This window comes from Hydra vulgaris, chromosome 05 (assembly GCF_038396675.1).
Source record: "Hydra vulgaris chromosome 05, alternate assembly HydraT2T_AEP".
NCBI lineage: Eukaryota > Metazoa > Cnidaria > Hydrozoa > Anthoathecata > Hydridae > Hydra > Hydra vulgaris.
In genome coordinates, this window is record NC_088924.1 from 27,999,062 (window position 1) to 28,022,431 (window position 23,370).

The 23,370-nt window shown below is 28.3% G+C and overlaps 1 protein-coding gene across 1 annotated transcript; it reads left to right on the forward strand.

Moving 5' to 3' along the window:
* Nucleotides 1–1,863: 1,863 nt before the first annotated feature.
* On the forward strand, nucleotides 1,864–21,937 carry LOC136071936 (aquaporin-9-like). The gene is made up of 7 exons (XM_065797800.1): nucleotides 1,864–1,987; nucleotides 2,077–2,186; nucleotides 3,308–3,434; nucleotides 3,522–3,659; nucleotides 20,699–20,820; nucleotides 20,916–21,133; nucleotides 21,206–21,937. The coding sequence occupies exons 2-7, from the start codon at nucleotides 2,106–2,108 to the stop codon at nucleotides 21,393–21,395; spliced, it is 876 nt and encodes a 291-aa protein (XP_065653872.1). The 5' UTR covers nucleotides 1,864–1,987; nucleotides 2,077–2,105; the 3' UTR covers nucleotides 21,396–21,937.
* Nucleotides 21,938–23,370: the final 1,433 nt, after the last annotated feature.

A 23,370-nucleotide genomic window follows, 5' to 3' on the forward strand; every position in this document is an offset into this window, starting at 1 on the left:
CATGTTGGATAATAACTATAAAAGTAGCGAAGACAACTACTGAACGAAGACAACTACTGAACGAAGACAACTAATGAACGAAGACAACTACTGAACGAAGACAACTACTGAACGAAGACAACTAATGAACGAAGACAACTACTGAACGAAGACAACTACTGAACGAAGACAACTAATGAACGAAGACAACTACTGAACGAAGACAACTACTGAACGAAGACAACTAATGAACGAAGACAACTACTGAACGAAGACAACTACTGAACGAAGACAACTAATGAACGAAGACAACTACTGAACGAAGACAACTACTGAACGAAGACAACTAATGAACGAAGACAACTACTGAACGAAGACAACTACTGAACGAAGACAACTAATGAACGAAGACAACTACTGAACGAAGACAACTACTGAACGAAGACAACTAATGAACGAAGACAACTACTGAACGAAGACAACTACTGAACGAAGACAACTAATGAACGAAGACAACGACTGAAACCCATTTTAGGTGTGTCAAATAAGTCTATGTTTATTTTTAGCACGAAGTCATAGCACTTTCGTAAAAGAAATAAAACTTCTTCTAGATGTTATAACTTGATATAAAAAGCATATTATAAAATAACTTTCCGCATTTACAAGCATCAACATGTTTTCTTTTTTTAATCTCTTTTTGTTTATTTCATTTACGTTTATTAAAATTTTGTAATATATAGAAAAATACAACGCTCTGCATCGTCGAATTTTATTTTAAAAATATGAAATTCTTGAATCGTTAACAGATAAAATGGTAGACCAAAAAAAATTTCAACAAAATCTGCATACCCAAACTGAGCTGAATATTACAGAACCGTTATTTATCTAAAAATTATTTCAACCTTGAATCATCTGAAGGACCGGTTATTGAATCTGAAAACAAACACTTGGTTATAAAAATAAACAATGCAAAATAAACAGCCGACTAACGTCCCATAGCTTTTATTATTCTAATAAACCATAGAAATAATTATTTCACTCTGATTTGACAAAATAAAGTATTATATTTTTGGAAACTTCAGCTTCTGCTTTGCGCGCTCAGTTTAAATAAACTCATTTGTTGTATTTTACTTTTTTTTATATAGCTGTTTTAATGCATACACAGCTTTGATAAAATGATAAAAGCATAGTTTGGTAAAATCGGGGATAACCACAAGTTTACAAAGTTTAACTTTGACCCACAAGTTTAACTTGTGGATCGAAGTTAAACTTGTGATCTTTTCTCGAGTACTTTTGGAAAAAACGTTGTTTTTTTCACTAAAAGTTTAATTTTTAAAAATATATTAATACTTTTTATTATTTAAATTGGCTCACCTTTAGAAATCACAAAATTTTAGGACTTAGAGGATTTACTTCTACATAAGATTAACTGCCTGATCTGACTGCAAGATTAATTATCTGTCTTTTAAAGATTTAGTTATCTGACTTGTATAGACTTTATTGTTTAGCTTTTAAAACGTTTGGAAATTAAACAATAAAATCTTTCGAAACTCCACGCAGTTTCGAAAGTCAAAAGATAAACAAGGAAAATGGTCAAAAGAAACCCAAAAATGAAGGGTGTAAAAAACAATATAAGTTTGCAATTGAATAAAGAATTGTAAGAACGTCACAGCCAATTGCGGACAGCATTCCATTTTTTAATATAAAGTTTTTGCCGTACAAAAAGAGATCTTTAATGAAATCAAGCAACTACTTTTTTTAACTCCGTATTGGTAAGCAGCGTTTAAAAAGCAAAAATAACATTTGCGTTCTCACTCCTTTAAAATTACTCAAGCATTTCAAAACAAAAATTTGTTCCGTTTGGTTGCACACACTGTTAGAACAATTACATGTTTACCATTTCGGTTTTGACACAGCTTGAAAATAATTTAACTTTAATTGCAAACGGTGTTTTGCGTCTCTTTGAAAAGCATATTATTTAGAGTTATTAGACAAAACCGCGCTCTAGGTACTTTCAGTAGTTTCTTTAATTAGCTAATTTGGTTTGTAATTTTTATCAAGACATAAATATCATTAGTAATAAATTACATTTTAAAGTTGTAGATTGTAGATTTTGTTAATGAAGAATGGATCAACTTCGCGGCATGAAAACTCCTAGGCTCGTGCGAGAAGGATTAGCTGAGATGATGGGGACACTCATATTGTGTGTGCGTGGGTTTATTTCTTATGTTTTACGTGGGTGGGTTATTTTTATTATTGTGTGTGGATTTATTTTAAATTGTGGAATCTTTGGCCTTTTTAAAATTAAAAATGTTTAACTTTTGTTATTTGCATCAATCCTTTGTAAAATTGTAAATATTAAATAGATTTAGAATTTTTAAAGATAATTATAAATAAAATGCAAAAAACTAGATAACAGCAAAAAGATTATCAACCTAAGTTGAGTTCTTAAAAAGTTAAGGTGGCATTCTGGCATTAATTCTATTTTGTTATATTTTACTTGTAATATATAACTTTTATGAGTTTCTAACATATCAGAGAAAAAATTAAGAAAAAAAAAATTATAATTAGAAAAATTATTTTTGCAAAAAAAGTTGAAAAAGTTTATGTTACGAGAACAAAAATATCTTGAGATTGCATGAACATAAGAAGCAAAAATTTTGCTCAATCTGAGTATAATAGGAGCAAGTGACTGAATTTTAAATTAGAAAAAAAAATTTAAAAAGATCTAAAACGGCAGACTAAATAGTATAAAAACACTTTTTTTTAGCAATAAAAAATAGTTATAAGGCTCATTATAGTCCAAGCCCAATATTTTATATTTTTTATTTTTTATTTTGATATTTTATTTTTTTTTTTAAGTTCAGTCTCTGGAAATAAGAATAATAAACATATCCTAAAAATTTAAAGCTAAAAGAATAATTTTTATTGAGATGTTTTTCTACAACTGCTCATCGAAAAAAATGAAAATGAGTTAAATCAAGTTTAAAATTAAAAACCATATGAACTATTTAAATAAATTATTAAAAATCACCAGCACAATAGGCATTTCTTTATTGTTTTTAAAAAATATTTTTACTATTAGATTCTAAGAGGTTCAGTTGTTCCAAAAAAAAAAAAAAAAAAAAAAAATTTCAGTTTTTCACCAAAATAATACCAGAATACCCCCTAAAATAAAAAAATAAAAATTAACAGTTTTTATTTTAAAAAATGTCATTAAGACCATTAAAATAATAAAATCCTAAAATAAAAATTTAAGTGTCCATCTATTAACCTATGTTTATTTACAAAAAATATTTACTTTATTTACAAAATATATTTATAATAGGTGCTTGGTATTGGTAGCATTGCCCAATTTGTTTTAGCAAAACAAGAGTTTGGTGGATATTGGGCTGTTAGTTGGGGCTGGGGGTTAGGTGTTGCGTATGGAATTTATTGGTCTGGAGGAGTATCAGGTATTTTTCTTTTCATTAATACTTTGAGATATGAAAGAAATCCTTTTTTCAATTTCAAAATTTTTTCCTTGAGTTTGTTGTTTGTAGGCGGACATATAAACCCTGCTGTTACATTAGCATTAGCCGTATGTGGTCGTTTTAAATGGAGCAAACTCCCTCTGTACTGGATTTCGCAGTTAGTTGGTGCAATTTTGGGATCTGGAATTGTTTTTGCAGCTTATCAAGGTAAATTAATATTAAGAAAGACGCCTTTTTAAAATTTCAGCTTTCTTTCATTTGTCAATCTTTTTAACAAATCTATAATACATACGTTAATTTGACGGTAATTTGGTGGGAAAAAAAAGCACTTATTTTCCGTGAAAACTTGATGTAATTTTTTCGGTGTTATATTTTGACAAATTTTTAAAAGTAAAAGTATTTCTGGACATAAAAAGTAAAAGAATTTCAAAATAATAATACATTGAAAAGTATTATTTTTAAAAGTTTTTATAAATTTAAAATCAAAAAATTTTTTATAAATTTTTGCCGTAAAAATACACTACATGAAAACCATAAGAATGTAAAAAGCTTAATACTGAAACAAGTTTCAAAAATTCTTTAATTTTTAGCTAAAACAAAACTATGATTTAGTCTGCATTTGTAAACTTAAACCATTACATTTATTTTAAATAAAATATTTTATATAAAGTTGATTTTCAAAATCGACTACTTTTGAAAAACTTTTTTGACTATAATTTTTAATTTTGATAAACTATTTAAAACATGAAACAAGTAAGTACTAACTAAAAACAAAATAGCTTTTTGAAAAGACAAAACTAATTTTGAAAAGTTGAATTTATTTTCAAAAATAAAATCTGTATTTCTATAAATTTAACAAACTTAAAAAAATTATATATATATTTTTTGTATTTCTATAAGTTTAACAAAGCATATTGTTTAAAACAAAAGAGAATAATTTAAATAGGATGTTTAAAAATGATATGAAATTTGACTATAATTGGAAAATGCAAATTTTAGCCCCTTAAAATTGACTTTCTTTCTCTTCCACACCTTTCCCAGATGGTCTGAATCCACCAAACAAACAAAAAACAACCTAAAACTGTCCATCTCCCCTTACTAGATGGTCTGGATTCGCCCCTGCATGCATCAGATTTACTGATTAAGGTCAAGACAAGTATACGATTGTATATAGCAGTGATCAATTTCGTGACTACAGCCTAAAGATGCTATTTTATAAAAGCAAAGATGAAATGGAATAAGGGTGAAGATGAAAAAAGCTATTCTAAATATTAAAAAAAGTTTCTCATATGTAAACATTTCTTCAGTTTTTTCATTAGTTGGTACCAGTGGCCTATATGCTTTAAATGGTGTCATTCTAGCAGTCCCCTCTACCTCAGCCATAATAAAGTGAGTTATCTTTAAACCAATAGTTGAAAAAAAAGGTTATTTATATATCACAGAGAAATTTGAAAATAATATAAAATATTGTAGTCAAATTAAACTTAAAAAAAAAAACACTCTCTAATGCGTTATGACTTCTTGTATTATTTGCTGTAGTGTTAAATCAGAGACTTGCACTTTGACACCAGGCCATTCGTAAATGAACTCAACTACCTTCTGTCCCATCAAAGCACCAGTACCAGCAGGTATCTCTAATATTCCCAATAAGTTCCCAATATTAAAGCCAGATACAACTACTGACAGAAATTTATCCCAAATGTTGTATCTACCATTAAAATAAAAAATTAGTGGAACCAAGAATTGAAAATTATTTTTTACTGCTATTGCAAGAGATTTAAAGAATATAGCTTGAGCATCCGTTAGAAAGTTCCATCAGATACGTTTTATCTTCATTTAACCTAATGAGACAAAACAATTGACCATGGGTAATGTCTAACAATGTATTCATCTCGGTGGTAAATTTTTGTTCAAGACTATGTTAAGGAGCAGATTTTCTACTTTGTGCTTAGACTCTTGAACATGCGAATTCATAAGCAGCATGCTTTCGAATACTCTTTAATTTAGCTATTACATGAGGCTTTTCTATTGTTGGAATATTAGCCTTGAATCAGAAAATCATAGCTTTATCTGCAAATGCATTGCAGGATATTAAAATAGTTAATTTTTTTGACTATTGTTTTTATAAAAAGCTTAATGTAAGCCAACAAGTGTTGTCGGTTAACTTCGAGCTTTCAAAACTAACTTTGCCTGTCTTTTTTTGAAAGAACAAGCCAAATGCCCAATAAAACAAACATTCGTAGTTAGTTGAGGGTATTGCTTATACCCTCAACTAACTACGAATATAGCTAACAGCATATGATAAGTCTGAAGCAACCATCTTCTTAAGTTATGTTTTTATAATATACTATAAGAAGTATAAATTTAGTAAATATTAAGTGCTCAAAACCAAGTAATAAAAAAATAAAAATCTTAAATGAGACAAAACCCAAACTTCCTTTTCTTACCCCATTTGACCAATCATGCCGCCGTTGTTAATAAATTTATTAAAATTTAATTTCTGAACAATAACTTACTTGGAAAAAATTTCAAACAAATTATTATATTATAATAACTTGTTTTAAACTTTATATATTTAAGTATTCCAAGGTATAAATAATTTATAAGTAAAATACTTTTCAATAATTACCAAATTTTACAAGTATTGTAATGTTACATGTAACATTACAATACTTGTAAAATTTGGTAGTTATTGAAAAGTATTTTACTTATAAATTATTTATAACTTGAAATACTTGAATATATAAATTTTTTTTATGAAATCTTACTAAATAAGAGGATGTGCAAATTAAAGTGTAGGGGTACTTTACGTAACCTCCGCCGCTTTCTCTTTGGTTTTTTTTGGCACAGAGAGAGAGAGAGAGAGAGAGAGAGAGAGAGAGAGAGAGAGAGAGAGAGAGGTGGATCTAAACCCCGTTAAGTGCTGCAACGACGGGGTAAAAAAAATGTATATAAATATTGAAAAAATGACGTCTACCACCACCAAATATTAGACTGTCAATCTTTTTATTTTTGTTAGAAAATGTATTTTGAAAAAAGTTTACTGTGAAAACTATGCTTTTCAGAGGATGAAAAGATTATTTTACAAAACTTCCTAATGTAAACTATATTTAACAGGTAATAAGAAAAGTGAAAAAGTTAGTTGGTTTCTCACTACTAAAAGTAGCAATCTGATTTGTTTAAAAATAAACTCTGCAGTGTAAACTATAATTTGCATCATCTGCAGCAGTTATTTGATTGATTGCAAATGTACGCCGTTCTATCAGGATTTAACTAAAGTATTCTCAAACAACAACATCTGTTTATTACCATCTGGAAATTTAATGACCCCTAACAACATCTTTAGGAAGATGTAACTACATCAGGTAATTTTTCTCCAAGTCCAATAATATCTGGAGTAATTTCCTCTTGATGTAACTACATCTGAAAAAAAGCATATATGAAACTACATCTGGGTAATATAATGCATTATAATTTCATAATTTCATAAAATCCTGTAGTTATATTTAATATAATTGAAAAATATGTAACTAGATCTGTAGAATTAACAGATATAGTTGTACCGATGTAGTTATTCTTGACATAAATGAAAAGATGTAACTACATCTGTAGAATTCGCAGATTTACTTGTTCTTAACATAATTGAAAAGATGTAACCACATTTGTAAAATCTCTAGGTGTAGTAGCGCAGATGTTTTATATATAGATTATTGAAAATTTTAAGCATATAATTACTACAGATGTTACTACATCTGTACTAATTATATGCTTTTTACACAGATATTATTAGACATCAATGAAATTTCTGATGATGTTAGACAGATTTTGTTATACCTCAGTGTATTTACAGATGTTGTTGGACAGATGTAGTTATACATCATTATATTTATAAATGTTGTTGGACAGATGTTATTAAACACAGCAAAAACTGATGTTGTTACCCTGTATTAGTTTCTATATAAATTATTTTGTATTAGTTAAAATGCTAAAAAACAACCTTATGATAAGTTCACTTAGCTTTAAATCGTGTTTGCATTAAGACAAGTAAAACTAAGATATTGTTTTTTCTATATATATTTATATATATATATATATATATATATATATATATATATATATATATATATATATATATATATATATATATATATATATATATATATATATATATATATTGCTCTGTTCTTTTAGAACATTGAGCACTCTGTTTGTAGAATACACTAACATAATTTATATATATATATATATATATATATATATATATATATATATATATATATATATATATATATATATATATATATATATATATATATATATATATATATAGATAGATAGATACCTGAAAATCGTCTTTGGTAATTGATCTTGTTAACTTGAACATAATATGATGTAAACATAATAAAAGAGTTAAAACAAAGTTTATAAAACATTTAGATTCAAAACTAAAATTTTATTTGGTTATTGTTACTTGCTATTGTGCTACAATGATGGAAAAGAAAATTTACCGAAAAAAATTTTTTTTTTCGTGAAATTAAATCAAGCTATAAAATTGTTCACATCATTCCTTTTCTTTGACTGTCTTAACTTTTCTTTATATAAACTTATATAAAAGTTTTTTAATTTTGGATGATGACAAATTTGTTCTCTCGTTACCACAATTATTTCTAGCTGTGGAAAACGCTCGTTCAGAAAAGAAGCTGCTGTAAGTGCTAATATTCTCCCGGCCATGTGGGAAAGTTTGGGATTCAATAATTATTTCTTCCAGTAATAAAAAGTATCCTCGTTATAGGCTATCAGTGTTGTTGTTAAATAGCTTTCTAAGTTTGCGTTAATCTCCATTATCTAGGAGGTCCTTCTTTACGGATTATCAACAGTTTTTTGAAAGGTTTGGACAATTAAACTTTTACAAGACCTTCTTACGTACCCAGTTGTTTTGTTTTCTTGAGGCTGTGTTTGTGTCTGTATCATTTTGTCTTGTGTGTTATCAATAAAGGATTGTGATGTGTTGTGTAAGGTCCAGGTTTGGCTTTCTACAAGCTCAACACAGCTTTCTTTAAGGATATCATGGTCATGTTGCACCTTTGATCAATGCCATGCAATGTTGATCCTTTGTAACGTGGGTTCAACATGTTTGCATATTCGCGTTCTAAAACTGTAGCTCCACATTTTGGAAACATGTCATTCATTTTCAACAAGTAATGATCTGTAACCTCCTTCATCTTCAAATTGGCTGAATCATATGATATTGACTGCAAGTCATTTTCCAGATCAAACAGTTTTGGAATGACATCTACTATTGAGACCTTGTTCTCTGAAGTTGCAAGGTTTGAGAATTCTTCAATTTTTTTTCAATAGTTCAACCATTTTCCTCAATTGTTTGATTTCCTCCTCATCTAGTATTTTGTTGACTAGCTATTGTGAAACATCTTTTTCTGCTACAATTATTGATGGCAGGCAGTAGCTTATTGTAACTGATAACACTATTACATCCGGTTGAGCACATTTAAAATAGTTTTTTAATTGTAATATCTGGAATTTTTGATGTGTAAACAATTAGTAAATCCTTTGACATCTGAGAATGATTAAAGAAGCCAAACCTGTCATCTTATCACTCAAATGTCTTCACAACTTACATTTAGAGGCAGCACTTTGTAATATCATGTTTATCTTATGATCAACACACTAGAACACATCATTTATTACACAATCATTTCCAGGTTTTTTCATTTGCGCACATTTGGTCCCAAGTTTAGGTTTTAGTGAAGCCATTCAACCTTTTTGCAATTTCTTTTGATAAATGATAAATGTTTCATCCAGATAAGGTGTGTCTTCATAAAAAATTTTATCAACTACTGCCTTCATTGCACTGAATAAACCCGGCATTTTTGTACGTGAAACTGTCGTTGAAGAAATTGGCTTATACTGTCCTTTTATACATATTTTCACAAAGTGTTTAAAAGTCATCTTTGTCAACTGCATCAAAAAGAAACATGACAGTTGCTATCCACTGTATCATTGCATTGACAACTTCTGTCTGTTTCTCATCATTCCTAGACAATTGACTGTTGGGGAATACTCGTTTTGTTGGCGTTTTGCCTCCAGATATTTATTCTTTTCTTGACCTTTTTTTAGCTGGGGTACTGACAGTAGCTGCTCCTGATGGCCCAGCACCAGAAATGGACTCAGATATAAAATCGTAATCAGAGTTAAAGTTTGCATTGACAGTTGCAGCTTTTAATCTTTTTTTCGCCCTGGCCTCCTTTGCTACTAGTATTTCAAAACTGGTTTTGTGCTTTCTCCTAAGATGACCTCTCTACCCTGTGGTGCTCCCACTAAGCACCTTGTAATCTTCACCACATTCAATGCTGCTAGTTCTGTTTTCATTGACCATCGTGAAACAAATACAAGTTAAAAAAACTTTGGGAATTTAGAAGTAAAATAAAAATTAGCTACATCTTACATCGTTTATCGTACATCTAACAATATATCCATGAATCCATCTATATGTCTATCAATCATTTAATCAATAAGCTTAGGTCTATATATGTATATATATATATTAGCCAATCCCATAATTTTTTTTCGAGAACCAATTTTTATGCGGAGTGGCTAATGAGTGGCGTAGAGGTCATAGTTATATTATAAAATTTTTTATTTTTTATTTTTTATTGATAGATTTATTCGCGCCGATTGTTCGAAGTTACGCTTTTTAAGATTTTTAACTAAATTTAGAGTAATTTCCAAACATTTACGCGAATAGATTCTGATGTCAAATCCAGTTAATTTGTTCAACGATATTTTCTTAATGTGTTCCTGTACCGAAAAAAATACTATGCTTTTTAATTTAAGAAATATGTTGTTCCAATCACTGTCACTATCAACTTTCACTGATTACGATAAATAAATTAACACTTTGGCTACTGTAAAGTGATTTTTTTGTTGATCTTTGAGGGTTTTTTCAGTCATACGAAAAAATTTATAATTTTTACCTCATTTTGGTATCAAATGATTTTTTTTTTAAATACTGCTACTCGAGCCTTAGATCAAACAAATCCAAATCCAAAATGGTTTCCTTAAAAGATTGGGTAAAGGACTTTTGCTGTAAACTAACTAGATTAAAATGTATTAGTATGATTCAAAAATATATATACACATTTTTTCTGTAGTCATTTTAGTTGCTTCAAGAAGGCCTAATGGTCGCATCACAGAGCACCGCAGAAGAGCATTTAAATTGGAAGTTTACGCTTGCTTCATATCGAAAAGAAGCCAAGAGTAGGCACCGAACCACAGATCAGTGAAGAAGCCAGCATACTTTTGTGTTTAAGATAGCTAACAGACATGGCGCAAACTCCATACACTTGTATGTTTATAATTATGCCAAATAATGATGCTTTGCAAAACATTCGATGATTGGAGGCTGGGATCAAAACAAGCCCTAAAATTTTATCACCCCTGCCCCACACGTGAAAGCAACAAGTTGGTAAAATAATTTTTTTGCTATTCTAAAATAAGATTATATTGATCGATAAATTTTAAGTTTCATAGTATTATCTCCTAGCGTTAATAAATTATGATCATATAAAGTTTAAACCCCCCTCAATTTGAGGCGGTTACACATTTTATATGGTCATAATTTTTGAAGCTTAGAGATTGTAAAACAATACTTAAAATTTTTCGATGAATATAAATTTATGAAAAATAGAAAAAAAAAGTTTCATCAACTTGTTGCTTTCACGTTTGGGGCAGGGAGATAAAATGGTAGGTCTTTTTTGTTCTTAGCCTCCAATTATTGCAACTTTTTAAAAAGCATCGTTATTTGACATAAGTATAAACATAAAAATGTTTGGATTTTGCTCCATGTTAGCTATATCAAACACCAAAAATGCTGGATCCATCACTGTCACAGATCTTTCTTTTCTAAAGCAAACTTGCTCCAGAATTCAGCATTTAAACGCTGCAAATGTACAATAAATATTTATATACATATATTTTTTCAGCTTAAGACAAATATTTCAAAAAAATATGTAAAAAAAATAATTTTCAAATGTACTTTTAATGTTCAGAGTTTGTAGTTAGGTAACGGATCAAAAATCAAATTATTAGAACCATTTAATAACGAGGCAGCGAGAAAGCAGTCGCCGAAGCTAGCTCCTGGAATCCACTCTTCTTCATTTTTAATGGTTTTTTTACAAGAACTCTTCATTTGAAGTAGCTTCTGAAACTTCTCCAAGCTCATCACACGCTCTACATTATTTTGAATAATTTTTACTGTAAGCACCGCAAAGTTGAATTTTTTTATTACTAAATATTTTTCTTAAAACAAGAAATACGTTTCTTGTTTTAAGAAAAATATTTAGTAATAAAAATAAGGTTTAAAATGACACTGCTAAAAACTTATTACATTTAATTTTGACAAGATAAAATCAAAATGCTATTTCTTTTAATTTCATTTTTATTATATTTCTACTGATCTAAAAAAAAATCTGTTATTGGAAAAAAAAATTGGTCTAGAGTTATTTTACTTTGTATTTTACATCTGATTTTAAACTATTTTTCAAACCATTGTTTTTAAACAATTTGTTACTTTATGACATAAATTATTCTTAAATAAAAAGACTAAAGTATCAAACTTATGAAATTGGGTTTTATTTTAAAAATTTCAGAATCAGAAAAGTCTAAGGTCAAAAATCGTGATACCCTGGAGAAAGAAATGTAGTCAGCCATTTTATTGATCTCTTTGAGTATTTTATTACTCCAAATAAAAACCTGATTTTAGATAAATGCAACTTCAATTTCATGAACTTCAAGACGTGTAAAACAGCTCCATATTTGTTAATTTTCACCTAATGGTCTTATTTTTTCCGCGAGATCTCTGCACTTCTCAAAAGTCTAAATGTAAATAATTTTAAAATCAGAAGCTTATACATTTTGTTTTAGCAAAAAGGTATTTTAATCTTTACTTTACAATTTTTTAACCTTTTATGGTTTTATGATATAAATAGTTTTTTCTCCAGCTTAACAGTTTTGTTTATGGCTTTTGCTATACGAAGCTCTCCAACATGATGGCAGGAGGTTAACAAAAATAATGGTCAATCAGGAAACTTAGCTGATTTTGTACAAACTCCTTTTAAATAGCCAGGGTTTGAAGTGGGTCAACTGTATTAGATCAAAAGCATCTAACAAATTTCTAATTGCTGTGTATTGGGCCTCAACGCTATCGTGTTTAAAAACCTTTTTTTTTTAATTTCATAACGAATTTGTGCATTTTAAAAATACCACCAGTTAACAAAAATAATGGTAATAAAAATGCGCGCGATCGGTATAGATAAAAAACCTTCAATTACTTGTAATGATGTTATTATATAGTTAAAGATTTGTAAATTTTTATAATAATAATAATAATAATAATGTACACTGTGACAGTTAATGAAATCAATTGTGGAGCACAATAACAGAAGATGTTGTGCTATAACAGCTATAAATGTTTTAAAAATAGCATTGTTTACTTTTCAATGTATATAAATATTATTTAGTATTTAATAAATAATTTTTGCAATAATCTGATTTATCAAGTTTATTTTTGAATTGGTCAATTGTTATTGATTCGACAATATGTGGTGGTAAACCATTCCAAGCATTTACGACTCTACACGAAAAGAAATTATATCTAGCATTACTTTTACAGTATGCCTTTGTTAACTTTTGGTTATGACTACGAAAATTGTAAGGTTTTGTTGAACTTTAGATATTGAGTCGTTTATTCAATTTATTTCCTCATAACCGTTCTGTATTTTATATTGAAAAATAAGATCTCCACTTAAACGACGCTCTTCTAGAGTTGTTAATTTCAATAACTGTAGTCTTTTTTCATATGGCATTTTTTTAAAAGCTGGTACGAGTTTTGTTGCCCTTCTCTGTATTTTTTCTAACTTTAAGATGTCTTGCTTCAGATAAGGACACCATACTTGGATTGCAAACTCAAGATGGGGTTTTACAAAAGTCGTATATAATTTTTTTGCCATATTCGAGTCAAAGTATTTAAAAGTTCGTTTAATAAGAGCAAGCATTTGATTTGATTTTCCGAAAGCTTTATCAATATGATTGGTCCATTTTAAAATGAGAATGCATCATTACTCCTAAATCTCGTTCTATTTTTGTTGTTGCTAAGATATTATTCTGTTGAGTTTCAGCGTCGAACATTGAATAAGTTATACATGGATTTTTAAAGCCAATGTGCATAATTTTACACTTTTCATAGTTAAACTTAATTAACCATAATGACGACCATTTCAAAATATTATCAATATCTAGTTGTAATTTGTTTATGCGAATATCTTCATCTGATTTAAAAATATTTATAATTTTGCTATTATCTGCATATAATTTAATATTATTTTTTAATGTCTGGCAGATCGTTTATAAAAATAAGAAATAGAAGAGGCCCAAGGACAGAACCTTGTGGAACTCCACTCTCAACTGTTAGCCATTTTGATACACAATCCCCTAAAATTACTCGTTGCTTTCAATTATGTTAATAGGCTTCTATCCAATTTACTTCTATCCTAATTCTACTCCAAAAATACCATATGACTTTAAATTTAACATCAATCGCATTTGAGGTACTTTATCAAAAGCTTTTGAGAAATCTGTATACAACATATCGACACACCAGCCATTCTCAATAGCATCAAATAAAATATCTTGTGCTTCAAGTAGATTAGTAGTACAGCTTTTGTTCTTTCGAAAACCATATTGGTTACTATTTAATAAATTGTTTGTTAACATGTAATCCATTATTTTGTCACCTAAGATTGATTCTAGAATTTTGCATGGTATTAACATTAATGAAATTGGTCTATTGTTTGCAGGATTTTTTAACACATATGAACTTACACCATCTGCTCCTAATGCTTTATTGACATTTAGTTCACTAAGTATAATTCTAATGATGTCTTGAGTTATTCTAATCTAATTCTAAAATCTTGCTTGTTTTTACTGTAATGTTTGGAAAATTTGATCTTCTTTAACAAATACAAATGAAAGTTTTCATTGAGGATATTAGCAATATTATCACGATTTGTTTGTAAAAAACCATTTTTATCTGTTATTATGTTAATGCCTAATTTTATTTTTCTGTTTGAATTAACATATGCATAAAATAGTTTTGGATTTTCTTTTGATCACTCAGCTAATTTTTTTTCATAATTTATTCTTTTTGATTTAACTAGATTTTTTATTGTTTTGTTGATTAAAAAATATTGGACTTTTAGCTTGTCACATTTAAAACCATTAGATAATAGTTTGTGCCATAAACTTGTTTTGTTTCTTATTGTTTTTTTTTTTTGCTTCTCTATCAATCCAAGGTTTGGGCTGTAATTTGTTATTGAAGTATATAAATAAACAGTCATAAATAAATAGCTTTATTTATGACTGTGTAATTACCATGTTTATAGTTAAATCCAGATTTCCCAAAATTTGACATTTCATTTTTAGTAGTGTTTTCTACAAAATATTTCCAGCTAAGTATTTGGTTTCCATTTCTAGTGTTGCCTAAAGTTGGATTTTATTTATATGTTCAGGTGTTTCTGTTAAAATTATATCTAAGATATTACCATTAATTAAATCTGCATTATATGTAGGTGATATAACTGCTTGATGTAAGTAGTTGCCATTTATATATTCAACAAATTTGGTGGAGTATTTATCATATTTTTTCATGTTTTGAACATTGTTTTTTTTTCCATATTATATTTGGATAATTAAAATCTCCTGAAATAAATAAACCAGAGTAAACTTCAGATGCATTAGGTGGCCGATAAATACAACCAAGTAAAATTTGTTCATCTTTTATACTTAAAATACACCAAGTATGTTCAATGTTGTTGTTTTTAGTGAAAATATCATTGGGTGAGTATAATTAAAAAACTTGCTTTTACATAGATAGCAACACCGCCTCCATGTGTTTTAACTGAACGACTATTTGATCTATTATTATGTATTATTTGATAACCATTTACATATGTAACTGAGTTTTCATTAAACCAAGTTTCTGTGATCGTATAGTTGATCATATCAGGTTTAAAGGACTCAATATCTAATAGAAACAAGTCAAATTTATTGTTTAATGATGTAGCATTTGTGTATCTACAACTTAGACAATTTTTATTTATATCTATACTATATTTTTTGGAATTAATTACATCACGAGTCTGAGATTTTTAAACATATTTAGTCATTGTGTTAGTTGCAGTGTTTTTTTTATTGAATTTATTATTAGACAAAATTGGTTTGAATGAACTAATATTTAATCTCATTGATTGCTAATTTTTTGTACGTTTTAATTTCACTATTTTGTAATCTCTAATACCATAATATATCGACGATGCATTAGTAATTGAAGTATTTAGTTCTTTAGTTTGATTTCTTAGTTGATACATAAGGTATCTTTCTCTATCAGTCATATCAACGTTGAAATAAATACCATTAATTTTGTCCTTGTTATTGTATGCATTTTTCAACATTAAAATTCTACAGGCTTTACTTTCTAATTCAAGAACTATTGGCGCTGATTTACCTTCTATTTTAGATCTTAAACGTGTCAATTTTTTTTATCTTTATATCTTCTGCATTAATTTTAGACATAATTGTGTTTATTTCATTTTGGTCAAACTTTTTTTTCACTGGGTTATTCCGTAAACTAGTATGTTATTTTCTTTTTTCATTCGTTCTGCTGTTTCATTTGCAATAGTATTGATGATGTTAATTTGCTCTTTAGTCTTCTAAATGTTCTTTCCAGCTACGATGTTCCATGCTTTTTTGCTTTTAACAACTACATTATCTAAAGTTTGTACATTTTTGTTCTGTCTTTCTAAAAGTTCTAAATGTTCAATTCTATATATTAGGTTTTTAATAATTTCGTCTTTTTCATTTAGTTTATTTTCTAGAATCTTTACTTTTTCAGTCAAATCTTTTACTGCTGCCATCACCATGCCCTGTTTTTTTGATACAGTAACATAAGATTTATATTGGGTTTTTTTTTTTTTACTAAATTACGATCGCCATCTTTAAACGGCGCGTAAATTTAACGCGCCGATTGTTTGAAAATTTCCTTAAAAACTCAAAAAATGTAAAAATGTTAAACTTTAAAAGAGTGGTGCGAGTATAAATAGTCATCCAAAATAAAAAATAAAAAAGTTTCATAAAGAAAACAATACCGTGGGAGTATATTATGACATTCCGCGTATTAAAATTTGTTCATGAGGATCGAAATGGGATGGGCTAATAATTCATATATATATATATATATATATATATATATATATATATATATATATATATATATATATATATATATATATATATATATATATATATATATATATATATATATATATATATATATATATATATATATATATATATATATACTACTGTGATCAAAAAGTAAGGTGAATTTTTAATTTAAACTTCCCGCCTTATTCGAATTGTCCAATCTTTTTTATTTTTAAGTTGGTAGGAATGTCATTAACATTTGCGCCAAATTACATGTCAAACTCATAATTATTTTTTTTTGTTTACGCTTGTTTCTGAAGTACCAAAAGTGCATTCGGCGATTTTCACGATGTCTAATTTTGTTGAGCAAAGAAGTGCTATTAAATTTTGTTTGCGGAATGATATTTCTGCTGCTGAAACGTATCGAATGTTGCAAAAGGCCTTCAGTGAAGAGACTATGTCTCAAAAAAATGTTTACAAGTGGTACAAAGACTTCAAAGAAGGCCGAGAACGTGTTGATGACTTGGAACGCTCCGGACGACCATCGACTTCGATTGATGATCGCCACATCAACAAAATCAAAGAATTGGTGCTTGCAAATCGTCGGTTAACCATTCGAGACCTTGTTGACATGGTTGGAATATCATTTGGGTCGGTGCAAGCAATTTTGAAGGATCATTTGGGCCTCAGAAGACTCAAATCACGTTTGGTGCCGAAATTTCTCAATTTCTTTGAAAAAGAGCGTCGCGTTAAAACGTGCGAAGCTATGCTTTCTGACTATCAAGACGTCTACAAACAAATTATTACTGGCGATGAGACTTGGGTCTACGCATACGACCCTGAAACAACCGACCAATCGAGTGAATACCGTGAAAAAGGCGAGCCGAGACCGAAGCAACCACGTCAAAGTCGTTCAAAAATCAAGGTCATGTTGACTGTTTTCTTTGATTATTGTGGTGTCGTGCACAACGAATTCCTTCCAACTGGACAAACTGTCAACAAGGAATATTATTTAAGCGTTATGCGACGTTTGCGTGAAGCTATTCGCAAAAAGAGACCGGAATTATGGGCCAATAACTCTTGGATTTTGCACCACAATAATGCGCCTTCGCACACAGCACTGGTTCTTCGTGAGTTTTTCGCCAAAAACTCTACCCATGTTGCTCCACAACCACCGTATTCGACCGACTTAGCACCGTGTGACTTCTGGCTGTTCCCAAAGCTCAAGAGACCACTCCGGGGAAATCGTTTTGAGTCCATTGAAGAGATCCAACGTGAATCGGCACGCGCATTGAAGGCTATCCCTACCGAGAACTTTTCGGCATGCTTCGAAGACTGGAAAAAACGTTGGCAAAAGTGCATCGGGGCCGGGGGGGGGGGGGATTATTTTGCGGGGGACGATACAGATTTGGAAGAATAAATAAAGATTTTTCATTTTATAAAAAAATTCACTTTACTTTTTGATCATAGTAGTATATATATATATATATATATATAATATATATATATATATATATATATATATATATATATATACATATGAATTATTAGCCTACGTTATATAACTACGTTATCATAAGTATTCAAAAATATTTTTAATTGAGAGAATGAAGTTTTTTAATTTATTAAGACTGTAAAAGTAATCGATAAATCAAAATTTGGTAAAACAATCCTATTTTAGAGATGTGGTGCACAATATAAAATACTAAGTTGATTAAATCTTGTTTTACCAAACGGTTCATTTACAAAATTTATAATTTCTTAAGGTGTATTTGTTTATGGGTTTCAAAAAAAAAATCTTTTTAAACTAAAGAGCATAAATCGTTTTTCCACATATAAATGGAACAATAAACATTAAATAGATTTAATTCGTATACATTGAGTAATCTCGTTTTCATAAAAAAATATTCTAGTATTTGAGAATCGATCTGCAAAATTGGTTTAACGCATAGCGTGATTATTGCCTGTTCACTACCCCAGGCAATAATTGCATAATTTATATAACTGTGAACAAATGAGTAATAAAATTGTGTTAAACTTTTTTTATTTAAATTTATTGCGGCCTTGCATAAGATTTCAATACTTTTAGACACTTTGGTGCAAATGTGAATAATATGTTGTTTCCATGTGATCATCTGTCAAAAAAAACACCTAAAAATTTTATTACCAAACCTCTTTTTATTTTAACTTGATCAATAAAAAATTACGGCATATTTGTAGGGAAGAAATGTTTTTTGGAGAGGGTATGAAAGAGATTTTGCTTTGTTTATGTTTAGGGTTAATTTGTTACATTTCAACCAATTTGATACTTTTTATAGTTCCTCATTCATAGCAGAATAGAGTTAGAAAATATCATTTTTAGAGAGAAACAAATTGGTATTATTTGCAAGCATAATTCTAAAAAGATTTGAGGCTTTATAAAAGTCATTTACGTAAATCAAGAACAAAAGTTGCCCTAGAATAGAACCTTGAGGAACACCAATAGAATATTTCTAACAAATGTTTTTGATATATATCATTACAATAGAAAAATTGTTTTAGTCTTTATAAATAGCTTCAAAACCATTTTAAAATTCTGCTATTTATTACGTAATGTTTTTGAAGCATAATATCGTGATCTACAGTATTTAACGATTTAGATCAATAAAAAATGCCTAATGTAAATTAAGAATTTTCAAAAGAGTTTGAGATTTTGCGTAAAAAATGAATAATTGCATGTTCAGTTAAAATATTTTTAAAACCAAATTGGTTTTAGTATAATAGGTTAATGTTATTAAAATAATAATATATATTATCTTGTACATAATTTTTTATAAAATTTTTGAAATTGCAGAAAGGACGGAGGTAATTACTAATTCTGCAACCTTTAAAAATTGGAATATTTCTGTAACCTTCTTTAAAAATTTTTGCAATTTTTTATTGATCAGGTAAAACTCCATGATCAAAGATTCTTTAAAAACTTTAAATAGAATAACTTTTATCTATTTATAAGACTCTATAATTAAGTCTCCATTAATTTCATCAGCTCCTTCTGTTTTTTCCAAGAGATTTGTAGGCTTTTTCAAACTCTTCAAAAAATAATCAGAAAATAACTCATTAAAATAAATGCAATCGTCCGTAGGTATTAAGAAATTACTAAATAAGGTTTTAGTGTTTTAGTGGAATCCTTTAAGCAAGTTTCGGACCCATTTTAATAAGGAATTTGTTAAATTTATGAGCTATAATACTGATATACATCTATGCTTTTGTTATAATTTATGCATAATTTTTGTTTTCCATTGATTTCTTTTATTATTTTCGCCGTCAGAAACACTTAAATCTTTCTTAATGATATTTTCATTTACTCCACCAGCGCGTTTATTATTGTACTTCTCTTTTTTGTAATTTGTGTAATCAAAACTTGTCGAGTTAGTTCAACTTTCAGTTAAACAAATTATATTAAAAAAGGTTTTTAGCTTTTTCAATAAGATTGAAAAAGTTTTCAAAATTACGATCTTAGACTACTTAAATTAATGCGGAGGATTCTTATCTGATCATAATTTTTGTCATTATTTTTCTTATTTTTAAAAAAGCTCTTCTAATTCGCTGGGGTAATGATACAAAGATTCAGTAAATAAATCATGGTAGTAATTAATATATATACATTTAACATCAGTCGACTTAAATTGTATTAATGATCATCAATATCGATAGTATGATGAATGATACTAAATAACATAGATTTAATATCGATCGACTTGAACGAGAGAGTATATGTGGTAAATAAAAGAATATAATATGCTAGTTTTTTATTTAACTATTTAATTTTTAGTTTTTTATTTAGTTTTTATTATTATAGTGCTATTATCATAATATAATAAATAATTTTCTAATAAACCTTTTTTTTTTTTTTTGCTTATTTTCCTTGAATTAAGAAAATGAAATTTTGAAGTTGATTTTAATTTGAGTTTAGTAAAATATCTATTTTTTAGATTATTTGGTGGAATTTGTCGGACATGATGGACAGTTTACAAAAGGTAACAATGAAACATTAGGTATATGGTCAAGTTACCCGCCAGATTTTATTTCTAATATGAATGGTTTCAGTGATCAGGTAAATTGAATTTTTTATTGAAGCTCATTAAAGAAACTCCTATTTTTAACTAGTATTCCTAACTTTTGTTTTTAACTTTTTGTGTTTATATATAGGTTCTTGCTACAGCTATGTTTGTCGGAACCATATTTGCACTTTTAGACCATAAAAATATTGGAGTAGGAGCAAACATAGCTCCGTTCTTAATTGGTTTATTTGTTTTAACTGCTGGTGCCACGTTTGGAATAAATGCTGGGTTTGGTTTAAATCCAGCTAGAGACCTTGGACCAAGAATTTTTATTTCTATGGTTGGATGGGGAAGTGTCCCGTTTAGGTATATTTTGTTCTAGTTGACCTTGAACTTTTAATAAGTTCTTATTCAAACAAGATATTAATTTGAATTTAGTACTCATGGTCATTGGTGGATTTATTCTGTACTTGGTCAGCTGTTAGGAGGAGTCATTGGAGGTGTTATTTACGAATTCACAATTGCCATTCATCACGAAATTGATGAAGATCTATCAACTGAAGCTACAAGAGATGAGGCAACGAATTTGTTAGAAAACGGATTATCTTCTCCTAAAGCCGTCCGTTGAAAACCTGACCTCAATTACTTTCAAGAAAACAAACAAAAAAACGCTATTTAAAATGCAAATTTAATTCCAGCGCATTTTTAGCGCATTTTAAGTTTTTAACTTTTAAAAACCATTTTTATAAAGCTAATTTAAAACGTTAGTTAAAAAAAAATTACAAAAATTCAATATTTCTTTGAAATAAGTTTAAAAAAAGTTTAATATGCAAAAATACGAAAGTTAAATACTGAAGTTAAATACTGAAGTTAAATACGGAAGTTAAATACGGAAGTTAAATACTGAAGTTAAATAAATCAAAATTTCACTTAGTGCTCATTAACTCATTATTTATTAAAAAATTAATTTTGTTAATTTGCATTCTATTACTTTTAAAATTTTTTTGATTGCCATTCAACAATTCTAATTAGAAATGTCTGACAATTGTACAGAAATGTTATTTTTAATTATTTTATATATAAAAGAAAGTTTATTATTAACTATATATTATTATATTTTTTTAATAATACAATAAAAATTTTTATAATGAGAAAGTTATAACAAAGACATATTTGAACTACACTAGTGCTCATTTAATAATTTATTGTTTTTGTTTGTTCAATAAGTTTTTGAACCAATGCAAACAAATAATAAATTATGAATTAACGTTGTTATTGTTGTTGTTGTTGTTGCTGTTGTTGTTGATGATGATGATAATGATCTCGTTGTTGCTCTTGACAATTGATTCTAGTTGATCTCGTTGTTGCTTTTTAACACTTATTCTTAAATATAAGAAACACGTGTGAAAAAAATGGTTAATAGTGAACTTACGAATTTTTTTGCAATATTATATTTTACTCAAGTTTTTTTCTTGAAATAAAGACTTATTTTAAATATCGTGTAAGTTCTATGACATTAGCATCCATCGCTCACCAAGATCACACTAGGTTTATTGCTTACAAACATTGCACTAGATTTACTGCTCACAAAGATTGCGCTAGGTTTATTGCTCACAAAGATCGCACTAGATTTATTGCTCACAAAAATTGCATTAAGTTTATTGCTCACAAAGATTGCACTAAGTTTATTGCTTACAAAGATCGCATTAGATTAATTGCTCACAAAAATCGCATTAGACTAATTGCTCACAAAGGTTGCATTAGATTTATTGGACTATGTTCATATTAATTATGTTAATAATTTTGCTAAAAATAGCTCTTGTCGATATGAAAGTAATCGATGTTTTTATTAAGTAGATAAAAATTAAAAAAAAACATCAACTTTTTCTTTACTTTTCATAGTTCTTTAAAATCAAGTTTGCAAACCACCTAAAATCTTTTTATTTAGTCAGATATTAAAATAACTTTAAACTTTTTAAGAATTTTTAGCAATTGAAGATAGCAGGTAAATCAATAATTAGGTGGAGCATAATTAAAAGATATCACCTACATGAAAACAATTTTGTTACGACATTTAATCACAAAAAAAATTCTTATTATCTTTGTTTCGCACAGGAGACTGGTACACTATAACGACATTTTTTTAATTTTCATAACTACAACGGCTTTTTTTTAATTTTTGTTTTGTATTTTACTCATATTTGTTTATCACATCCAAAACTCATTCTACAGTAATTTTTACGTTTTTATAACTGTTTGCTTACGTTTTTTGTTTGTATTTACGGCTGATGATTGCCTTCGGGCATGAAAGTCCCGTTAATCAGCTGTTTTTATTCATCTTAATAATGGTGGGGGATGCATACCCCTTGCCCCCCCCCCCCTCCTGGATCAGTCACTATCTAATTAAGACTATATTTAGTCAAAAAGCAAAAGAGAAGCTTGTTTTGCCAAATAAGTTAACTCTATCAGTTTAACTTCTTTAGCAACTTTTATGCAATAAACTCTAAACAAAATCTTCTAATTAAGCTGTTACCGATTTTGGCAGATTATTAAGTTATGACGTAATTTTTAGCAAACTAAACTATCAAGAAGTGGTGAGGATG

What these genes read in the sequence shown, in the direction of transcription:
- LOC136071936 (XM_065797800.1), top strand. Translation starts at nt 2,106, where the DNA reads ATGGATCAACTTCGCGGCATGAAAACTCCTAGGCTCGTGCGAGAAGGA. An exon ending in TGGGGACACTCATATTGTGT is followed by an intron (nt 2,187 to 3,307) that starts GTGCGTGGGTTT and finishes TATTTATAATAG; the next exon opens with GTGCTTGGTATTGGTAGCAT. An exon ending in TGTTTTTGCAGCTTATCAAG is followed by an intron (nt 3,660 to 20,698) that starts GTAAATTAATAT and finishes TCTATTTTTTAG; the next exon opens with ATTATTTGGTGGAATTTGTC.